This window comes from Mixophyes fleayi, chromosome 7 (assembly GCF_038048845.1).
Source record: "Mixophyes fleayi isolate aMixFle1 chromosome 7, aMixFle1.hap1, whole genome shotgun sequence".
Classification (NCBI taxonomy): domain Eukaryota; kingdom Metazoa; phylum Chordata; class Amphibia; order Anura; family Limnodynastidae; genus Mixophyes; species Mixophyes fleayi.
Genome location: NC_134408.1, coordinates 74,693,168 through 74,710,440, shown reverse-complemented (window position 1 = coordinate 74,710,440; position 17,273 = coordinate 74,693,168). Strand labels below are relative to the sequence as shown.

The 17,273-nt window shown below is 43.8% G+C and overlaps 1 protein-coding gene across 1 annotated transcript in view; it reads left to right on the top strand.

Moving 5' to 3' along the window:
* SLC29A4 (solute carrier family 29 member 4) overlaps window positions 1-17,273 on the top strand; it is a 613,917-nt gene that overhangs the window by 524,918 nt on the left and 71,726 nt on the right. The window contains exon 12 of the mRNA XM_075181351.1: window positions 4,400-4,587. Within this exon, the coding sequence (XP_075037452.1) occupies window positions 4,400-4,587 (188 nt within the window). The remainder of the gene's footprint in view (window positions 1-4,399; window positions 4,588-17,273) is intronic.

The following is a 17,273-nucleotide window of genomic DNA, read 5'->3' as shown; positions in this document are numbered from 1 at the left end:
ACAGGGAGTGAGGTCTAAGGTCCGATATGTCACATCCGGTTTTAACGTTTCCATAGCAACCCGAAACAAGTGACAATATATCAATATTTAAATCACAAGGTACAAAAATCTGGAGCCAACGCCCAGTACATACATAATACACCAAAAATACCATTGACATGGAACAATAAACTACCTAATACAACAAATTACTGACTAGTTAGATAGATATATACACGTAAGGAATTACCTAGAAGAAAATAAACCAATGTTAATGATCTCATATACAATATAATTTAAACTAAGAAAGAGGCCATCTCAAATGCCTCATTAAGACCTTTGGGTGCCATAGTATCCAATCTATATACCCAATACATTTCTCTACAGGTAAGTCTTTTAGCTAAATCTCCACCTCGTGATCCCAACACCACATGCTCAATCCCTTTAAATTTAAGACCGCTGGGATCAGCATTTTGACAAGAAATAAAGTGTCTAGAAACTGTGTGCAGGTCTGATCTGTTTTTTATAGCCCTAACATGCTCCTGAAGACGAAGCTTAAGAGCTCTCTTAGTCTTGCCTATATAAACCTTTCCACAAGGGCTCTCCAATTGGTAAACTACTGACGTCGTACGGCAATCAATACGATCATTAATGTTATATTCCTTCTGATGAGATGAATCATAAAAAACTTTATTTAGCGGAGAAGTAAATTTACACATATTGCAACTGTTACATTTGAAGAAACCTTTACCCAGGTTCTTCAAAAAAGTACCCTTATTTATCTTGACCTCTTTTAATTGACTAGGTGCCAGCATAGATTTCAAATTTCTAGTTTTCTTAAAAATGATATCTGGTTTTGACGGAACCACAGATCACAAAATAGAATCCATACAGATCAACTTCCAATGTTTATTTAGAACAGATTTTATTTTCCTCTCATCTTTACTATATTCTGTAATAAACGGGACACTGTCTTTACGCCCCTCCTGATTTTTGTTCTTATAAACTAACATTTCTTTTCTATCCATATCAGTTATTTTAGTTAGTGCATTTGTGATGATCGAATCAGGATATCCTCTCTCCCTAAATCTATCCGTAAAGATGAGGGATTGTTCCTTAAAAGAGTTGTCATCTGAGCAATTGCGTTTAATATGATTAAACTGTGATTTGGGAATATTGTCCTTCCATTTCATAAAATGACAGCTATCATAATGTAGGTAACTATTTATATCAACCTCGTTAATGAAGGTTTTTGTATGAATCTCCGAACCTTCACTTTCGAGAACCAGATCTAGATATTCTATATTGTTATCATTAATCTTAGATGTAAACCTCAGATTAAAATCGTTGGCATTTATATAACACAAAAAATCCTCCAGAGGTTGAAGGGGGCCATCCCAGATTAGAATAATATCGTCTATGTATCTACGATAAAAAATAATATACGTAGAGAAAGGATTACTCTCGCCATAAATAAATTTGGATTCCCATCTCCCCATTAGCAAATTGGCGAAACTGGGGGCAAATATAGTCCCCATCGCCGTCCCGCATATTTGCAGGTAGAAATTTTCCAAAAAGTTGAAATAATTCCGGGATAAGATAAATCCAATTATTTTACAAATGAAGTTCTTATGTCCATCAACTAAATTCCCATCTAGCTGAAGATAATAATTCACAGCTTCTATTCCTCTAGCATGGTCGATGGAAGTATACAATGCTTGTACATCTATTGTTACCCATTTAAAACTAGATTTCCATTCTATGTCACCTAAAAGTTGTAATAAGGAGGTGGAATCCTTCAAATACGCAGGTAAAGTGACCACATATTGTTTGATAAATGAGTCTACATATTGTGATGCATGCGACGTAAGGGAACCAATCCCCGCTATAATGGGTCTCCCCGGGGGTTTATCAAGGGATTTATGCACTTTCGGCAAATAATAGAAAATAGGAATGACAGGTGACTCCTGAAGAAGGAATAAATACTCATCTCGAGTTATTATGTTACCACTAAGCGCCTCATATAGCATTGGCTTTAACTCCTCCACAAACTTAACTGTGGGATCTTGTTCTAACTTTTTATAAGAAGTTTCATCGTTCAGTAATCGCATAGCTTCCACAATATAGTCATCCCTATTTAAAATCACAATCCCTCCCCCCTTATCAGCCTGCTTTATGACAATCTTGTCATTTTCCATTAAACCATCCAGTGCTTTTTTCTTAGAAAGGAAAATATTCCTTTTAAATTTCGTTGTGACATTAGTTTGACAGAGATCCTTCTTAACTAACTGAAAAAATGTGTCTACATTACTACCCTTGGATTCAAGGGGATAAAATCTAGAGGGCAATTTTAGGCCAGATGTTGATACTTTACAGTTTTCAATTTCAGCAATGTTTACATCCTTTTTCAAAAAGTGTCTTTTAAGCGAGAGTCTCCTAATAAATCTATTCAGATCTAAAAATAAATGAAAATCATTGGACACACTAGTAGGCGCAAAAGAAAGACCTCTACTGAGTAATTGAAGCTCATCTTGGGTAAGGTTACAATCGGACAAATTAAAAATGCCTAATGATTTAGGGCTAAGGGGTTGTTGACGAGCAGGGGATTTTTCTAATAGTTTCTTCTCTTTCTTTCTCTTGAATCCCCCTCGTGTCCCTCATCTTCTATATATCTCCTTTTCATAGGAGAAGCTATTCTTATATTTTCTCTGAGATGGAACTTGTTGTACACCGTATCCTCTTTGGGTGTTGGAGTAGGGGATAAAAAAATCCTCCTCGGTATTTCAAAACCTCTCTCTCTGTAGTGGAGAAAATCTATTTCTAAGAGTTAGATGTTGAGGTGGTCTTTTTCGATAGACATTACGATGTTTTTGGGAAACATTAATCCAATCATTTCTGTCTCTAAATCTAGAGCCAAAGCTCTTTTCATCCCCTTGTACTCTTGGTAGTCCCTCAGGACCTTCAACAATCTGTCTCTTAGTCCAACGATAGACTTGGTTATTAGCATAGTCTCTTTTATCTCTCACATATTTCCTCTCTTTCCTTTCTACCACCTCAGACTCAAGTCTATCCGATTTTTTATGTAACACCTTTTCATTAATTTTATAGTCTTCCTTAGATTTCAGAATCTCAGCCTTAGATTCTTTATCCTTAATCTCCAATTGAACAGACATCAGATTTTTTTGTTTCTCAGAGACAATTAATCTCATAAGATTAATAGAACATTCATCTAATGTTCTATCCCACTCCTTTATAAATTGTGGGTTATCTAGGCCAAACGAAGGGTTCTTTTTAATTCTTAAACCTCTAGGCACCCTTTTATTTTTTATATACTCTTCCAGACCAGCTATATCCCACCATATCCTAATTTCCTTAGCCAACAATTTCTCCAAATGACCGGGGAGCTGCCTATTACATATAAGTATTATCTTTATTTTATCACACTACTTAATTAAGCGCTCTGGGCTTAAAGATTTTTTTGGTGTTTGTTGTCACTGTCTGCACTTTAAGCTGAGCTGCTATAGCACATTTCAATATGTTTAGATCTGAAAATATTGAAAATAGAAGAATTGAATATTGTCAAAAGATTTTTAGTGACACTGATAATTTATCTATTGAACATGAATCATTGGACAATTTCTTTTGGAATTTGGAGAAATTGTTGGCTAAGGAAATTGTTACATTGTTCAGACAGGTTCCAACATTCTGAACAAAATGTCACTCAGGAACAACAGTAACAACCTCCTGTGGTGAATTTAGACTAAAAAGGACATGTTGGTTACTCACATGTATAGACGAATTTGGCCTTCATGAGGACTTCCTCTTGAAGCTACACAACAGACTCCTCAAACAAATGCTTATTGCATCAGAAATATACCTCAGAAAAAGATGCATTTCCTATACAAAGTGCCACACGATACAACAAAACCAGTACATCTGCAAATATATAAATAAGCGCCCTGCGCTATTTCTTTTAAGTAAATTAATATAATAAGTTGTTTATAAGTGATCTAGCCACACTTATTAATACACATTACTTTACATATTAGTATAGTTGATGTCACTCGTTGTGATCCCATTGGTTATGTAAACAGTGGTCGAAGTGGAAATTTAGAAGTGGCGGTATAGAAAATGAAAGTGAATGGAATTTGATAATTTTGCAATGAACACAGTAGGAGAAGTGGCAGTATTGCATATCACCATATACCAGCGTACTTTGACAACTAGATGGAACAATTTAAGTTTTCACTGATTGGGATGTTATTGATAATGTCAACTATTTTTGCTGTAATTGGTTATGCATATCATTTTTATGTCATTATTATTTCAGCAATTATTAAATTTGGCTAGTTTGATATGGTTACTGTCCATGCACATTAAATACTAATAATACTAATAATATGATGGATTTGCATTTTAGAAATGACGTTCCATCGTTATCTGGTGTTCCGAGTAATATGGGCATATATGCTGTCTATATCGGTGACATACTTCATTACTCTCTGTATCTTTCCTGGTTTGGTGTCAGAGATAAAAAACTGCACAATGGGAGAGTGGCTTCCTATCCTCATTATGGCTGTATTCAACCTTTCAGATTTCGTAGGCAAGGTGAGTTTTAGAAATATTAATATATTTTCTGTTAGTGATCCGTCAATAACAGTCTTATTTATTTGGCAGACATGAAGTGAATAGAAAATATATTGTACTCGATACTAACTTTCCAAGACATTTACATGGATAGTGATACTCAATTATAATATTGTTGAAATCCATTATTTTGGAATATATTTCTTCATCAACTAGAACAATGTAAAATATGTATAGAAAATGTGGTCGCTAATTAATACAAAATTACTTTTTCTTACTTTTATTGTATTTAAATCTTAGAAAAAGTAAATATCAGTTTCTATTATATATATTTGCATTAATCCTGAAAGCATTTGGACAACATAAAATTACCAATTATCCAGTTGCCCTATTTCTTTTTGTAAATTCCTTTTATTTTTACTATTATCCTTCTGCCTAAAAATTGTATGTACGTAAGTAGATTGTCCAAAATATTATAGTAAGATATTGCTGAATGCAAAGTCTTTTTATGTATTCTCTGTTGCATCTTAAACTGAACATATTTTGAAAATTCACTCTATAAATACTATTTCATCAATTCTTAAATGACTCAGTGGAATGATTTTTGCATCTGCTCCACAGATTTATGATGACATACACCGATCAGCCACAACATTAAAACCACTGACAAGTGAAGTGAATAACAATGATTATCTCTGTGGCACCCATCAATGGGTGGAATATATTAGACAGCAAGGGAACAGTCAGTTCTTGAAGTTGATGGGCCTGATTCACCAAGGCACACATACTGAGTGCAATATGCGTTTATTTTAAAACGCACGGAATTCGGGCATATATATGCCCAAATTCAACAAGGAGCAGATCTGAAGATACGTGCACTGATGAATTTGAGTGTAGGTCAGCTCAGCTCTACTACACAAAACACTGCAAGATACATCCAACACTTACAGTCATGGCCAAAAGTTTTGAGAATGACACAAATATTATATTTAACAAAGTCTGCTGCCTCAGTTTTTATGATGGCAATTTGCATATAATCCAGAATGCCGTGAAGACTGATCAGATGAATTGCAATTAATTTCAAAGTCCCTCTTTGCCATTACAATGAACTTTATCCCAAAAACAACATTTTCACTGTATTTCAGCCCTGCCACAAAAGGACCAGCTGACATCAGGTCAGTGATTCTTTCGTTAACACAGGTGAGAGCGTTGATGAGGACAAGGCTGGAGATCACTCTGTCATGCTCATTGAGTTAGAATAACAGACTGGAAGCTTTTTAAAGGAGGGTGGTGCTTGAAATCATTGTTCTTTCTCTGTTAACCATGGTTACCTGCAAGGAAACAGGTGCAATTGTCATTGCTTTGCACAAAAAAGGCTTCACAGACAAGGATATTGCTGCTAGGAAGATTGCACCTAAATCAACCTTTAATCAAATCATCAAGAATTTCAAGGAGAGAGGTTCAATAGTTGTGAAGAAGGCTTCAGGGCACCCAAGAAAGTCCAGCAAGAGCCAGGACCATCTCCTAAAGTTGATTCAGCTGCGGAACTAGTGCAGAGCTTGCTCAGGAATGGCAGCAGGCAGGTGTGAGTGCTTTTGCATGCACAGTGAGGCAAAGACTTTAGGAGGATGGGCTGGTGTCAATAAGGCCAGCAAAGAAGCCACTTCACTCCAGGAAAAACATCAGGAACAGACTAATATTCTGCAAAATGTACAGGGATTGGACTGCTGAGGATTGGGGTAAAGTAATTTTCTCTGATGAATCCCCTTTCAGATTGTTTGGGGCATCTGGATAACCATAGACATCCCCACAAAGGTGAATTTCTTTCGGTATGTAGCAAATTAAAAGTAGGCTATACTCCTACTTTTAATTTGCTACCTACCGAAAGAAATTCACCTTTGCGGGGACGTCTATGGTCATTTGAACCCGACAGTTTGTCCATCTTGCCGGCTGTTATGCGTGGTTTGGACTGTGTTCAATTTCGACCGGGACATCCGCGGGGGGGGGGACGTCAACGGAAAATAAATAAAAAACTAAAAAATTGTGGCCCCTCCCCCAACTCGCGGCACCCCCCCTTCCCTTGCGGCAGGAGGGGGGGGTCAGTTGCCGGGGAGGGGGGGGTCGGGTGTCACGATTCGGGGGAGGGGGGGGATCGGGTGCCACGAGAGGGGGGAGGGGCTTGTGTGGTGGCTGGTCTCCAGAAAAATATAAAAGGATTGGACAAGTTTGAAACAAAACAGAACAGAGAGGGCTACAAGCATTAATAACACAAATAGTGTTTTGATCCTGGAAACTGTTCGATTGCCATGGTCAGAGATTTTCCCCTTGAAGTAAGCATTGTGGTGATAATGACAAGTGAGGCTTCATGAGACGAACGCACTTAAAGGGCGACAGGGTTTGTAATTAGCTGAACACTAACCTGAAGGAGTTAACTTTGGGTTGGGCCCGACCAATGGTAGCTTCTGGGGGAGGGACCTTGATGGATATAGTTGGCTGAACTTCCTGGAATGTCTCATTCCACAGCACGAGATTGACTGGAGAACCTGCAACAGCAAACCGGATAAGTATTTCCATTTTCTGTTTAAAGATTCCTGTCCCCTGTTTTTCGCTTTTCCTTTCCTGTATTCACCTCTATCCTTTCCCTGGGCCTCCCGTTTTTCTCCCCCTCCATTGCTTCCGCCCCATGGTTTTAATTTCAGCTACTTATTTGTCCCACATATTGTTTCTTCTCCCCCTGCCTCCCCCTCCATCCTCTCCCTGCCATGCCCCATCCCAGGCGCATTGTATCCCAGCCGGCGCGCCTTAGGTGCCCCTCCCCCGCCCGCCATCTTGCCACCGCCCTGTCCCCCCCGGGCAGCTCTATCCTACTTGGCCAGCCAGTGTTCCCTCCGCCTTCCCCTTCTCCCAGCCTTACCTGCGCATCGGCGGGACATACACCCGCTATCTCCAGCGGTCAGAGGGGGCGGCCAGCAGTGTCGGCCGTTTCAGCTGCCTCCAGTGCAGCGGGAGGGGGGAGGGTTGTAAGGGGGACCATCGGGTCTGTCCAGGAGCCTGCTGGTCTCAGCCAGGAACAGGGGCCTGGTGTTCACGTTCCGGAGGCCAGCTCAGGGGGGCATATGGGGGTTATTGCCACCAGCCCAGTTCCAGGGGCACAAAGTCTCATGCCATACACTCAGTGCCCCATTACCTCACCCATCCCATCTCACGGGGGGAGCCCCCTTTTACAATCCCCCAGCCCCACACCAATTGCACTTCCCACCTAGCCCCTTTCTGCCCCACAGTGGGAGGGGCTCGGCATGGGGGTCCCAATATGTCTCTGACCATCGGTTGTCCAGGGGAGGGTATAGTGGGCCCATGCCGCAGGGATACCCGGCGCCGCAGACTCCTCGGGAGCGAGTTTCCTCTGGGACGGTCACCTTGGACAGTGGTATCGCTGACAATTTTGGTAGAAGGGAATCGCCTGTAAGGCCTCCCCTACCCCGTAACTACCTATCACCTCCGGTGAGGGGGCCATGGCGTGAGCGGGGGGAGCCCGGGGCGGATAGTCCAGTCAGAGGTCCTGGGGTCGGCTTAATCTTCGATTACCACCATGCCAGCACGGGCCATTTTTCCACCCGGTCCCCGCCCTACCGCGACCCAGCCCGCCCTAGGGGCTTCGGGTGGGGTTCCCCGCGGCATCAAAGTTCCGTCACTTATAGGGGGGAGGAGGTCAAGTGCCTCCCCAGCCCGGCCCATCATTCCGCTCCTGCCCAGGAGCACGGCGGCAACAGGCTTGGCTCAGCATGGCGGCGATTAGATTATGTACCCAGATCACAGCTTACTGCTCCTATTTCTGTTTCAGAGCCGGCGAATAGTGGATCGAGAGTCTATATTGGCGGCCGTTCCGGGTCCGAGTCACGGGATCAGAGGTCGTCTGGAGGCGCCGTGGAGTCGACACCATGTACTTCAGGGGGCCAGGGTGTGCCAGCGAGTGAGGTGGAGTCGGCGGCTGGAGCCGGGAATCCCGCTACTGGGGGTGAGTCCACTTCCGTTAATGCACATAAGATACATCTGTTGGGGTCCCCAGTCCTTTCCACTAGTAGCGGGTCATCTGACTCTGAGGATAGACCTAGGAAATTGATTCGATTGCTAGAGTCTCAGTGTCTGGGTAAACGCAGTAAGCAGACAGACCAAACAGTAGACACTGAACAGCCAGTAGTACGCAGTGACTTGGGACAGGTCGAAACGTTAGAAATATCTCACGGGATCAGGCCTAGCGTCAGGGACAGAATTAAGCGAGGGAAGTACGTTGACATGTACGCATTGACAGGGGAAGATAAGAAGACATTGGCAGCGGCTTGTGAGAAGTCGGGCATGGGGGAGTAGAAATACCGTTCCTTCCCTAGATGGGTTAATACCTACTGCATTTTCGTGACTATATACCTGGAGACTAGGCCCAGCGAGCAGGCAGAAGTATGGTGTTACATGCATCTGATTAGCGGGATGTATGTGAAAGACGGCCCGGTCATTTGGAGGGCATATGATGAGCTTTTCAGAAAGCGCATGAGTGGACCCGAGAGATTGCCCTTAGGGTTGCAGGATATAGACACCTGGCTTGAACTGATGAGGCCAAGCAACCAGGCGGCAGAGGGTAGCGTAGGCAGGCGGTTTCAAGGGCCGGGGACGGCGCAAATGGCCCTCCCCACAAAAGGAAGATGTTATGTTTTCAATGCAGGCTCCTGTCAGCGAGGGTCATCCTGCAGATTTAAGCACCAATGCACATCATGTGGCGGACAGCATCCAGCCTCTGAATGTGCAAGGGCCCGAGGAAGTGTTGGTAGGGGAAGAAGCGCAAATACAGGAGTGCCGAGTCAAGGGTCCATCGCCAATTAATTTGGCGGAGCTGGACAAATGGCTGGCATTGTTTGGGGATAGAGACACCGCTTCCCTCCTTTATGACGGCTTCCATCTTGGGTTTAGACTCCCAGTGCAGGGCAGCATTTCAACAGCAGCACCAGTTAATTTGAAGTCAGCCCTCGCTCTCCCGGAGGTGCTAGACGAGAAAATTGGGAAGGAGGTCACTTTGGGTTGTATGATTGGTCCATTCCGGCGTCCCCCCATCCCCAACCTCATTTTGTCCCCGGTAGGGGTTGTCCCCAAGAAGGCAGCGGGGAAATTCAGATTGATTCAGCATTTGTCATACCCCGCTGGCCAATCCGTTAACGATGCGATAGACGCCACCCTGAGCTCGGTTAGCTATCAGTCATTCGAGTCTGCGCTAGCTCTGGTGCAGGAATGTGGTAGGGGGGCCCTGTTGGCCAAAATTGATATTGAGTCTGCTTTCAGGTTATTGCCCCTTCACCCAGAGTCGTTTCAATACATGGGTTTTCGGCATCGTGGTGGATACTATATTGATCGCTAGCCTCCAGCTCTAGCTCACTTAGGCAGGTTCAGTCACTGTTAGGGATTTTGCCTGTCGTGTTATTCCCATGGGTAGGGTCTTCTGCAGAAAACTTCAGAGAGCCACCGCGGGTAGAAGCAGGCCGCATGCGGCCGTACGGCTATCCTGGGTGATTAGGGAGGATTTGCGGATATGGCTCATCTTCCTCAGGGAGTTCAACGGCAGTCGAATTTGGCCGACACCACCTGTAACGAACTTTAATATTAACCTTTTTACGGATGCCTCTGGAGCATGTGGCTTCGGGGCTTATCTGGATGGGCACTGGTGCGCGGAGAGTTGGCCTGAAGAGTGGCATAGGTTAGGGATTACCAGGAACTTGTTGGTCCTGGAGTTGTTCCCAATTGTGGTAGCAATAGAATTGTGGGCGCCCGTGTTGAGGGGTAAACACATTGTTTTTTGGTGCGACAACTTGGGGGTGGTCCAGTCAATCAATAAGCAGAGCGCCTCGGCTCAACATGCCGTATCCCTACTGCGTCACTTAGTTTTGCGCTGCCTGCAACATGACATCTCGTTTAGGGCCAGACATGTTCCGGGGGTGCAGAATGTTTTGGCCGATGCGTTGTCCTGCTTTCAGTGGAGCAGGTTCCGGAGCCTGGCCCCACAAGCAGACAGTATTGGTACCCCGTGTCCCTCTTGTGTTTGGCAGATCATCAAGCCGGCATAAGAGGGCTCGTGGAGCAGTCATTAGCGCCCTCCACCCTGAAGACGTATCAGTCAGCATTGAGACGGTGGTCACTGTACAGCAGGACAAAAGATCAGTCTGAGGCAGGTCAGCATGACGCTATGCTAGCATTCATGTGGGAGGGATACTCTAAAGGGGACTCTAGAGCCTCTATGGCGTCTACCCTGGCGGGGATATCTTTCATGGCTAGGCTGCAAGGTTACCCGGATGTTACCAAAGGGTTTACGATTAGTAAGGCCCTGAGGGGATGGGCGAAGGTTCGTCCCTCGCACGCTGACGCGCGCCTGCCAATTTACCATCAAGATTCTGGACGATTTAGTAGGGCAGCTGGGCTCAGTCACGGTGGGCGAATACGAAAGGCTCCTATTTAGTACTGCGTTCTCCATGGCATTTTTTGGATCTTTCCGTGTTTCGGAGCTGGTAGCTAGGTCCAGGGGGCATCTGGAGACCGGATTGAAGGCAGGGCAGGTCAGTCTGGGGGAAGAAAGGGGTTTCCTGTAAACTTGCTAGGTCAAAGATGGATCAGAGCGGCAGGGGAGCATGGGTGCAGCTATATAGGCAGCTGAATACTGAAATTTGCCCAGTTAATTTAGTGTCACGATTTATAAGTATAAGGCCCCATGCTCGTTGGTTCTTGTGTCATCATAATGGTTCAGCACTGACGAAATATCAATTTTCTGCCATCCTGAGACTCTACAGGCTATTAATTTAGACAGCACAATGTAGTGCAATTCGGAAGGTTGTACGGTCCTTGGGAGGTTTAATTATAGATCACCCGGGTTTGGGAGTAGAGTCACCTCAATTTTTTAGGCGAGACGGCGTGCACCTAATGGAGGAAGGTATGGGTTTCTTTGTAGAGAGAATTTGCGGGGGTATTGCGGCGTGTTTTGTTTAGTTGGTGGCGGGCTGCGGCGTCTGTGGGGCGCAGTGGGGTAGGAAGGCACTGCGTTCAGCGGCTGATTTGTGGGTGCACAGGTAGTTGGTCGTAGGTCACTGTTCCCTAGGAGGCACCAGTAACTCCCTTTTTGGTCCTTCGGTGAGGAGGGTCCCTGTCCGGCTCGGTGAGGGAGGGCAGAGTGAGTTTTAAAGGGGCAGTCACTCTGACGTCAACTCAGCGCTAGTTATGATGGGATTTTTTCCCCTGTGTTTGTGGACTTACGGCGGTTTGCGCCAGTCCAACTTTGATATAGTGATACCAGCTTGAGAGCTGTTTCGCAGTGCCCTTTCTCCGCCACCATAGGTTTAGTTAAATTAAACATATAATAAAGTTCTGGCAATTTTTTATAACTTATCAAAGTCTCTGTGTGTTTATTTGCATGCAAATGTTTAGAATTTTAAAGGGTGATGTGAGGTTTATGGGGACATACACAGTGAGCCCTTTATTCATTTTTACAAGTTAATTGTGTGAAGAGAGATATTTTTCAAGTCAGAAAAGTACTTAAAAGTGTCTTACATAACAATGGTGGCAGCACAGAGATTAAGTAATACATTAATCTGCTTGGAGCAGTGTCTGACAAAAGATTGCAAGCAGAGGAGTTACAACATAGAGGACACTGAACTGTATGATACCAGTAACCTTTGCCTTTATTTTCATATTGCAGAATATGGGACAAAGTGCTAAGTTGTGCATGTTTATCTCAAGGTTTATTGTAAGTACTGCTAGAGCTTTATTTGTTTAATTCATTACACCTAAAATCCATATCTACTCCTCTACTTTTGTGTATTATGATCAGTAAAAACAGAAGCCTCCACTGTTATATATTATCAACTTCCAGGTATTATGTAGATGTTGCCCCTCAATGGGGGGGGGTGCCGCGAGTCGGGGGAGGGGGGGTCGGGTGCCACGAGAGGGGGGAGGTTCTAGTGTGGTGGTGGCTGGTCTCCTCCCTCCCTTCTCTGTGTCACATGGGACGTGCACCACATGACAGGTGCCGTCCCATGTCAGAAGACTGCAGAGCGCAGGGCGGATTGAACAAGGTAAGTGGTGGGGGGGTTGGAATATTGTGTGTTTGTGTTTGTCAGTCAGTATATTGTGTGTATGTCAGTGTCAATATATTGTGTGTGTCAGTGTCCGCATATTGTGTGTGTGTCAGCCAGCATATTGTGTGTGTCAGTGTCTGCATATTGTGTGTGTCAGCCAGCATATTGTGTGTGTGTCAGCCAGCACATTGTGTATATATATATAAGTATGGGGCCAATATATTATGTGAGTGAGGGGCCAATATATTGTGTGAGTGAGGGGCCAATATATTGTGTGAGTGAGAGGTTGGCTATTAATTTAATTGTGGAGTGCAGGTGGGGACTAATTATTGGGTGCTATTTTATTTGTGGGGTGATGGGGGGGCAATTTAATTTAATAGTGGGGCCTATGAATTTATAATGGGGTAATTAGACCTTTGATTTAATGCTGGGGTGGTTTGGAAGCTATTTATTGATTGTTGGGCTGTTTGTGGAAAATGAGTTCTATTTATTAAATGTGATTATGTATTTTTAATGCCTGTGATTGTTGTGGGAAAAGGTAATATTTGTTAAATGTAATTGCTATTTAAATTATTGCTGGGTCTGTTTGAAGGGAGGGAAATAGGTTTATATATTAAATGTGTTTGCTATCTAATGTCGGGGTTGGTCGGAGGGAAAGAGATCTATTTAGCAAATGTGAATATTATTTTAATGTTGTGGCTGGAGGGAGGCCTAATTATAAAATGTGGGTGCTATTGATTTAACACTGGGACTAGTTGGAGTTTTCTAAATTTTATTTACCCATTTTTTTCCAAATAGGGCCTCCATTATTCCAGGATCCAGACAACCAGCAAATGACCTAAAGTAACCAGCAGCCACAAGTGGTGACCGTGACAAGAACAGGTAGGAGAGAGCAGGACATTCTACCAACTGTCCTGAATCTGGTGGAACAGTCCCGAATTTGGGTGACTGTTTCACTTAGGAGAGTTGGGAGGTATGTCCCGCTTCACCGTGTACTGCTTGTGAAAGCAGAACTGTGTACACCTAACAGTAGTGCACACAGTATTGTCTGTGTATTTGTCTAAAATGATAACCATGTTACATCATAGGGGGTTAACCTGTCTAAAGTGCCCAAGCCCCCCAGAGCCTTAATCCAGCTCTGGGCCTGGGCATAAAAATATATATATGAATTAAGCAACACTAAAATAGTCTCTTTTTATATAGATAAATATATATTGTACCAAAAACCACCCTTTAAGGATGGGCCGCTACTTATGGGCCAGTGCTATGTGCTTGCCCCCCGGGCTAAAGTCTGCCAACCTTCCCCTGCGTGTGGCCACTGTGTGTGTGTGTGTGTGTGTGTGTGTGTATTATGTGTGTGTGTGTGTGTGTATTATGTGTGTGTGAGGGACCACTGTGTGTGTATTATGTGTGTGTAAGGGGCCACTGTGTGTATGAAGGGGGGGCCCAAATCAGTATCTTACCTAGGGCCCCATGAGGTCTAAATCCGGCTCTGAGCATGGCAATATTCTTTATATTTCTAATACATACAATATTGCAGGTAATAGCAAGGGCAAAATGTACCTAACAACATGAAATAATAATACACATAATGCACCGATGCTCTGGTGTATATATTTAGACTGGGCCAAGGATTAAAAAGTACACACAACGCACAAAATCAGTATTTATGTTCCTTGATGAATCAGGCCTGGTATGTTGAAACCACCTGCCTAATATTGTGTAGGTCTCCCTCAGCCGCCAAACCAGCTCTAATCTGTCGAGGCATGGACTTCACAAGACCTCTGATAGTGTCCGATGGTGTCTGGCACCAAGACATTAGCAGCAGATCCTTTAAGTCCTGTAAGTTGTGAAGTGAGGCCCGAATGGCTCAGTGTTGTTTTGCCAGCACATCCCACAGATACTCAATTGATATAATATCTGGGGAATTTGGAGGCCACGTCAACACCTTGAACTCTTTGTCATGTTCCTCAAACCATTTCTGATTTTTTTTTTCAGTGTGGCAGGGTGCATAATCCTGGAGAAAGAGCCCACTGCCATCAAGGAATACCGTTGTCATGAAGGGGTTTACTTGGTTTGCTGTAACACCTGCTGGGGTACAGGACAGACGCACACGGATACCTTACCTTCCGAATGATGACCACCTTTCATCCGCTTCAGATTCACCTCAGCCACTCTCCACCTTGGCATCCTGCTCTTTCTCTTTCTGGCAGACCAGCAACTGTACCTCCGTCAGATCACTCCCCTTCTCTATGGGGGGGGAAACAGAGATTACAACCCGTGTTTACCAGGAAGGGACTGTCCGAGGCTACGGCAATGAGAAGAGACCTTCACTCAACCCCGTCTGCCAACACCTTGTTTTGCTCTTGCCAAAGGCACAGGACTACAAGTATTTGGGACCAGGAACAGTCCCGCCCAAATACTCCACTCACCTCTCGGTGAGGGCCTAACCGGAAGAAACAATTCAGAGCGATACTCACCCGAGGCATTTCAACTCCCGGTCCATGCTCTCCTGCTCCTATCCGTCACCTATGGAAAACAGAACACAACACATCCTCCCTCTACTCTACAGGTGAGGCTAAATGTACCACCCACACAACTGGTACTAGCTAATAGGTGCTCTAACCCTAAAACAAACAACTAAAGGTCGTGTACGCAACTTCGCTAGGTACTGGGTGTAGTGCACTCCCTAGACCTCCTCCCTCTACCTGCGGTAAACACCAGCCGGTGTTCACCTTCTACTCCTGGGCTGACCTTCTCCCAGGTCCTACCGAGAAGACTATCTTCTCGCTATGGGGTCACTCACGGAATCCAAAGGACCAGTCGCCACCTGCATGACCGTGGCTCACTGAAGCAACGCGCCACCGGGGAGGCAGCTTCCACTCGGAACTGCCAGTGGCCACTACCAGAACTGGAGATGGTCGCGTTCACCCAAGTGGAACACCGACCCAATCTGGAACCGCCAGGGAACCTGCCGGAACTCAGACTGGGACACCTAATGGGACTCACTGCTGGAACTCAAAAGGGCTGTGCTGCACTGCCAGTGAGTACCCAATCACTGCCTCAGGAAACCCACATAACCTTAGGGACCTACAGGACAGGGAAAACTACTGTGTGTTCTACCTTAGCTGGGTGTATGCTCTAACTACCCCTTGTCCCCACAGACACAGAAAATCACAGGAAAACAGTAAGGAAACAAGCGCCTACCTTTAATGGGGGCCTGACGTTTTGCACCTGTAAATAAACATACACAGCACAACCAAATACAATGCACAATACTGTATTTCACCACACAGGTGCAACAACAAGTTGCTACTGATTATGGAAGGCTGATAACGGAAGGCAATTACCTCTACCTAACCAGTCAGTTATGTAGAACAACAACAGGAGCCTTCTGCTCAACTGTTACCTCAGGACTATCACCTGAGATTCACTCTATCGTGAAAAAGGGGGGATTCGTTCCGCTCTAAGGCCAGGACATCTTCGTGAAGTCCACCTCAAATAAATAAAGAGATTTGTTATGAGGGGGTGCTCTCGCCAACTGAGGAATGTAATTTTGAAGAAAAATTGGTGACAAGAAACACCTAGAAGAAGTTGGCTAATGAGGCACTCCAGTCCCTTTTCTATGAATAAAAAAAACCTTTATTAACGTTATAAGCAAAGAACCTACATCCAGGTATCAAGGAGGTGGCAAAATATTCAAAAGAGAGAGTGATAAAGTATGGAAATAAAGTGATGTAGATGATAAAAGAAATCCTTCCGCGAAGTCGGTAAATAAATAAATATATTTAGTGGACAAAAAAGTGTATCCACTCTTATTCTATATCACAGGAAATTCACACATTCATTAATGTGCTGTAGATCTCAGCTCTAGATGTCAGAAGTGGAAGGAGAATTTACAGTCCATATTCCCAGACGGAGGAGATTTTGATACAGTTGATATTGACAGTACATGGCTGGAAGATCTTAACAAATTAAAGACACTCCTGCAAAAACAATCAAAGACTTGGTGGAATATGACCACCACGCAAAATTATTTGAGACAATTGATCACCCCTAGAGGTCTGAGACCTAAGTTACACCCAACATATGATCTAGCTACCCCTGAATTACAAGCAGAGTGGGAAACAACTCAAATGCTCAATGGAACTCATGCAAATTACATTAAAACATGAGTTGATCATATTGGATTCCTATTCTAAGGATATATAAAAACTGTAAGTGTAAAACTTAATGAATATGAAACTTCGGATTCTTTCCTAAAAATGTATGAAAAAATTAAAAAAAGATTTGGAAATTTTTGAAAAAAATATTACTGAGAGAAAAAAATCCAAATATATGCGTGATAAGAAAGACTACGCAACTGGTAACATTTTTAAATGGAAAAGAACCATCTATCAAAAAGACACACAGGAGAGAACAAGAAGTTATGAGTCCTCGGAGATTGAGTCCTCAGAAAATGAAAATGATAGCAGGTCACTCTATAGGGGAAGACGTGTGTCTAAATTTCAGAGAACCTCTCTATCTCCTTTTTTGGGGGATACTTCAAGACCCCCAGGAGAAGGAGGAACGAATCAAAGCGGACCAGGAGAAGTCACCAGAAAC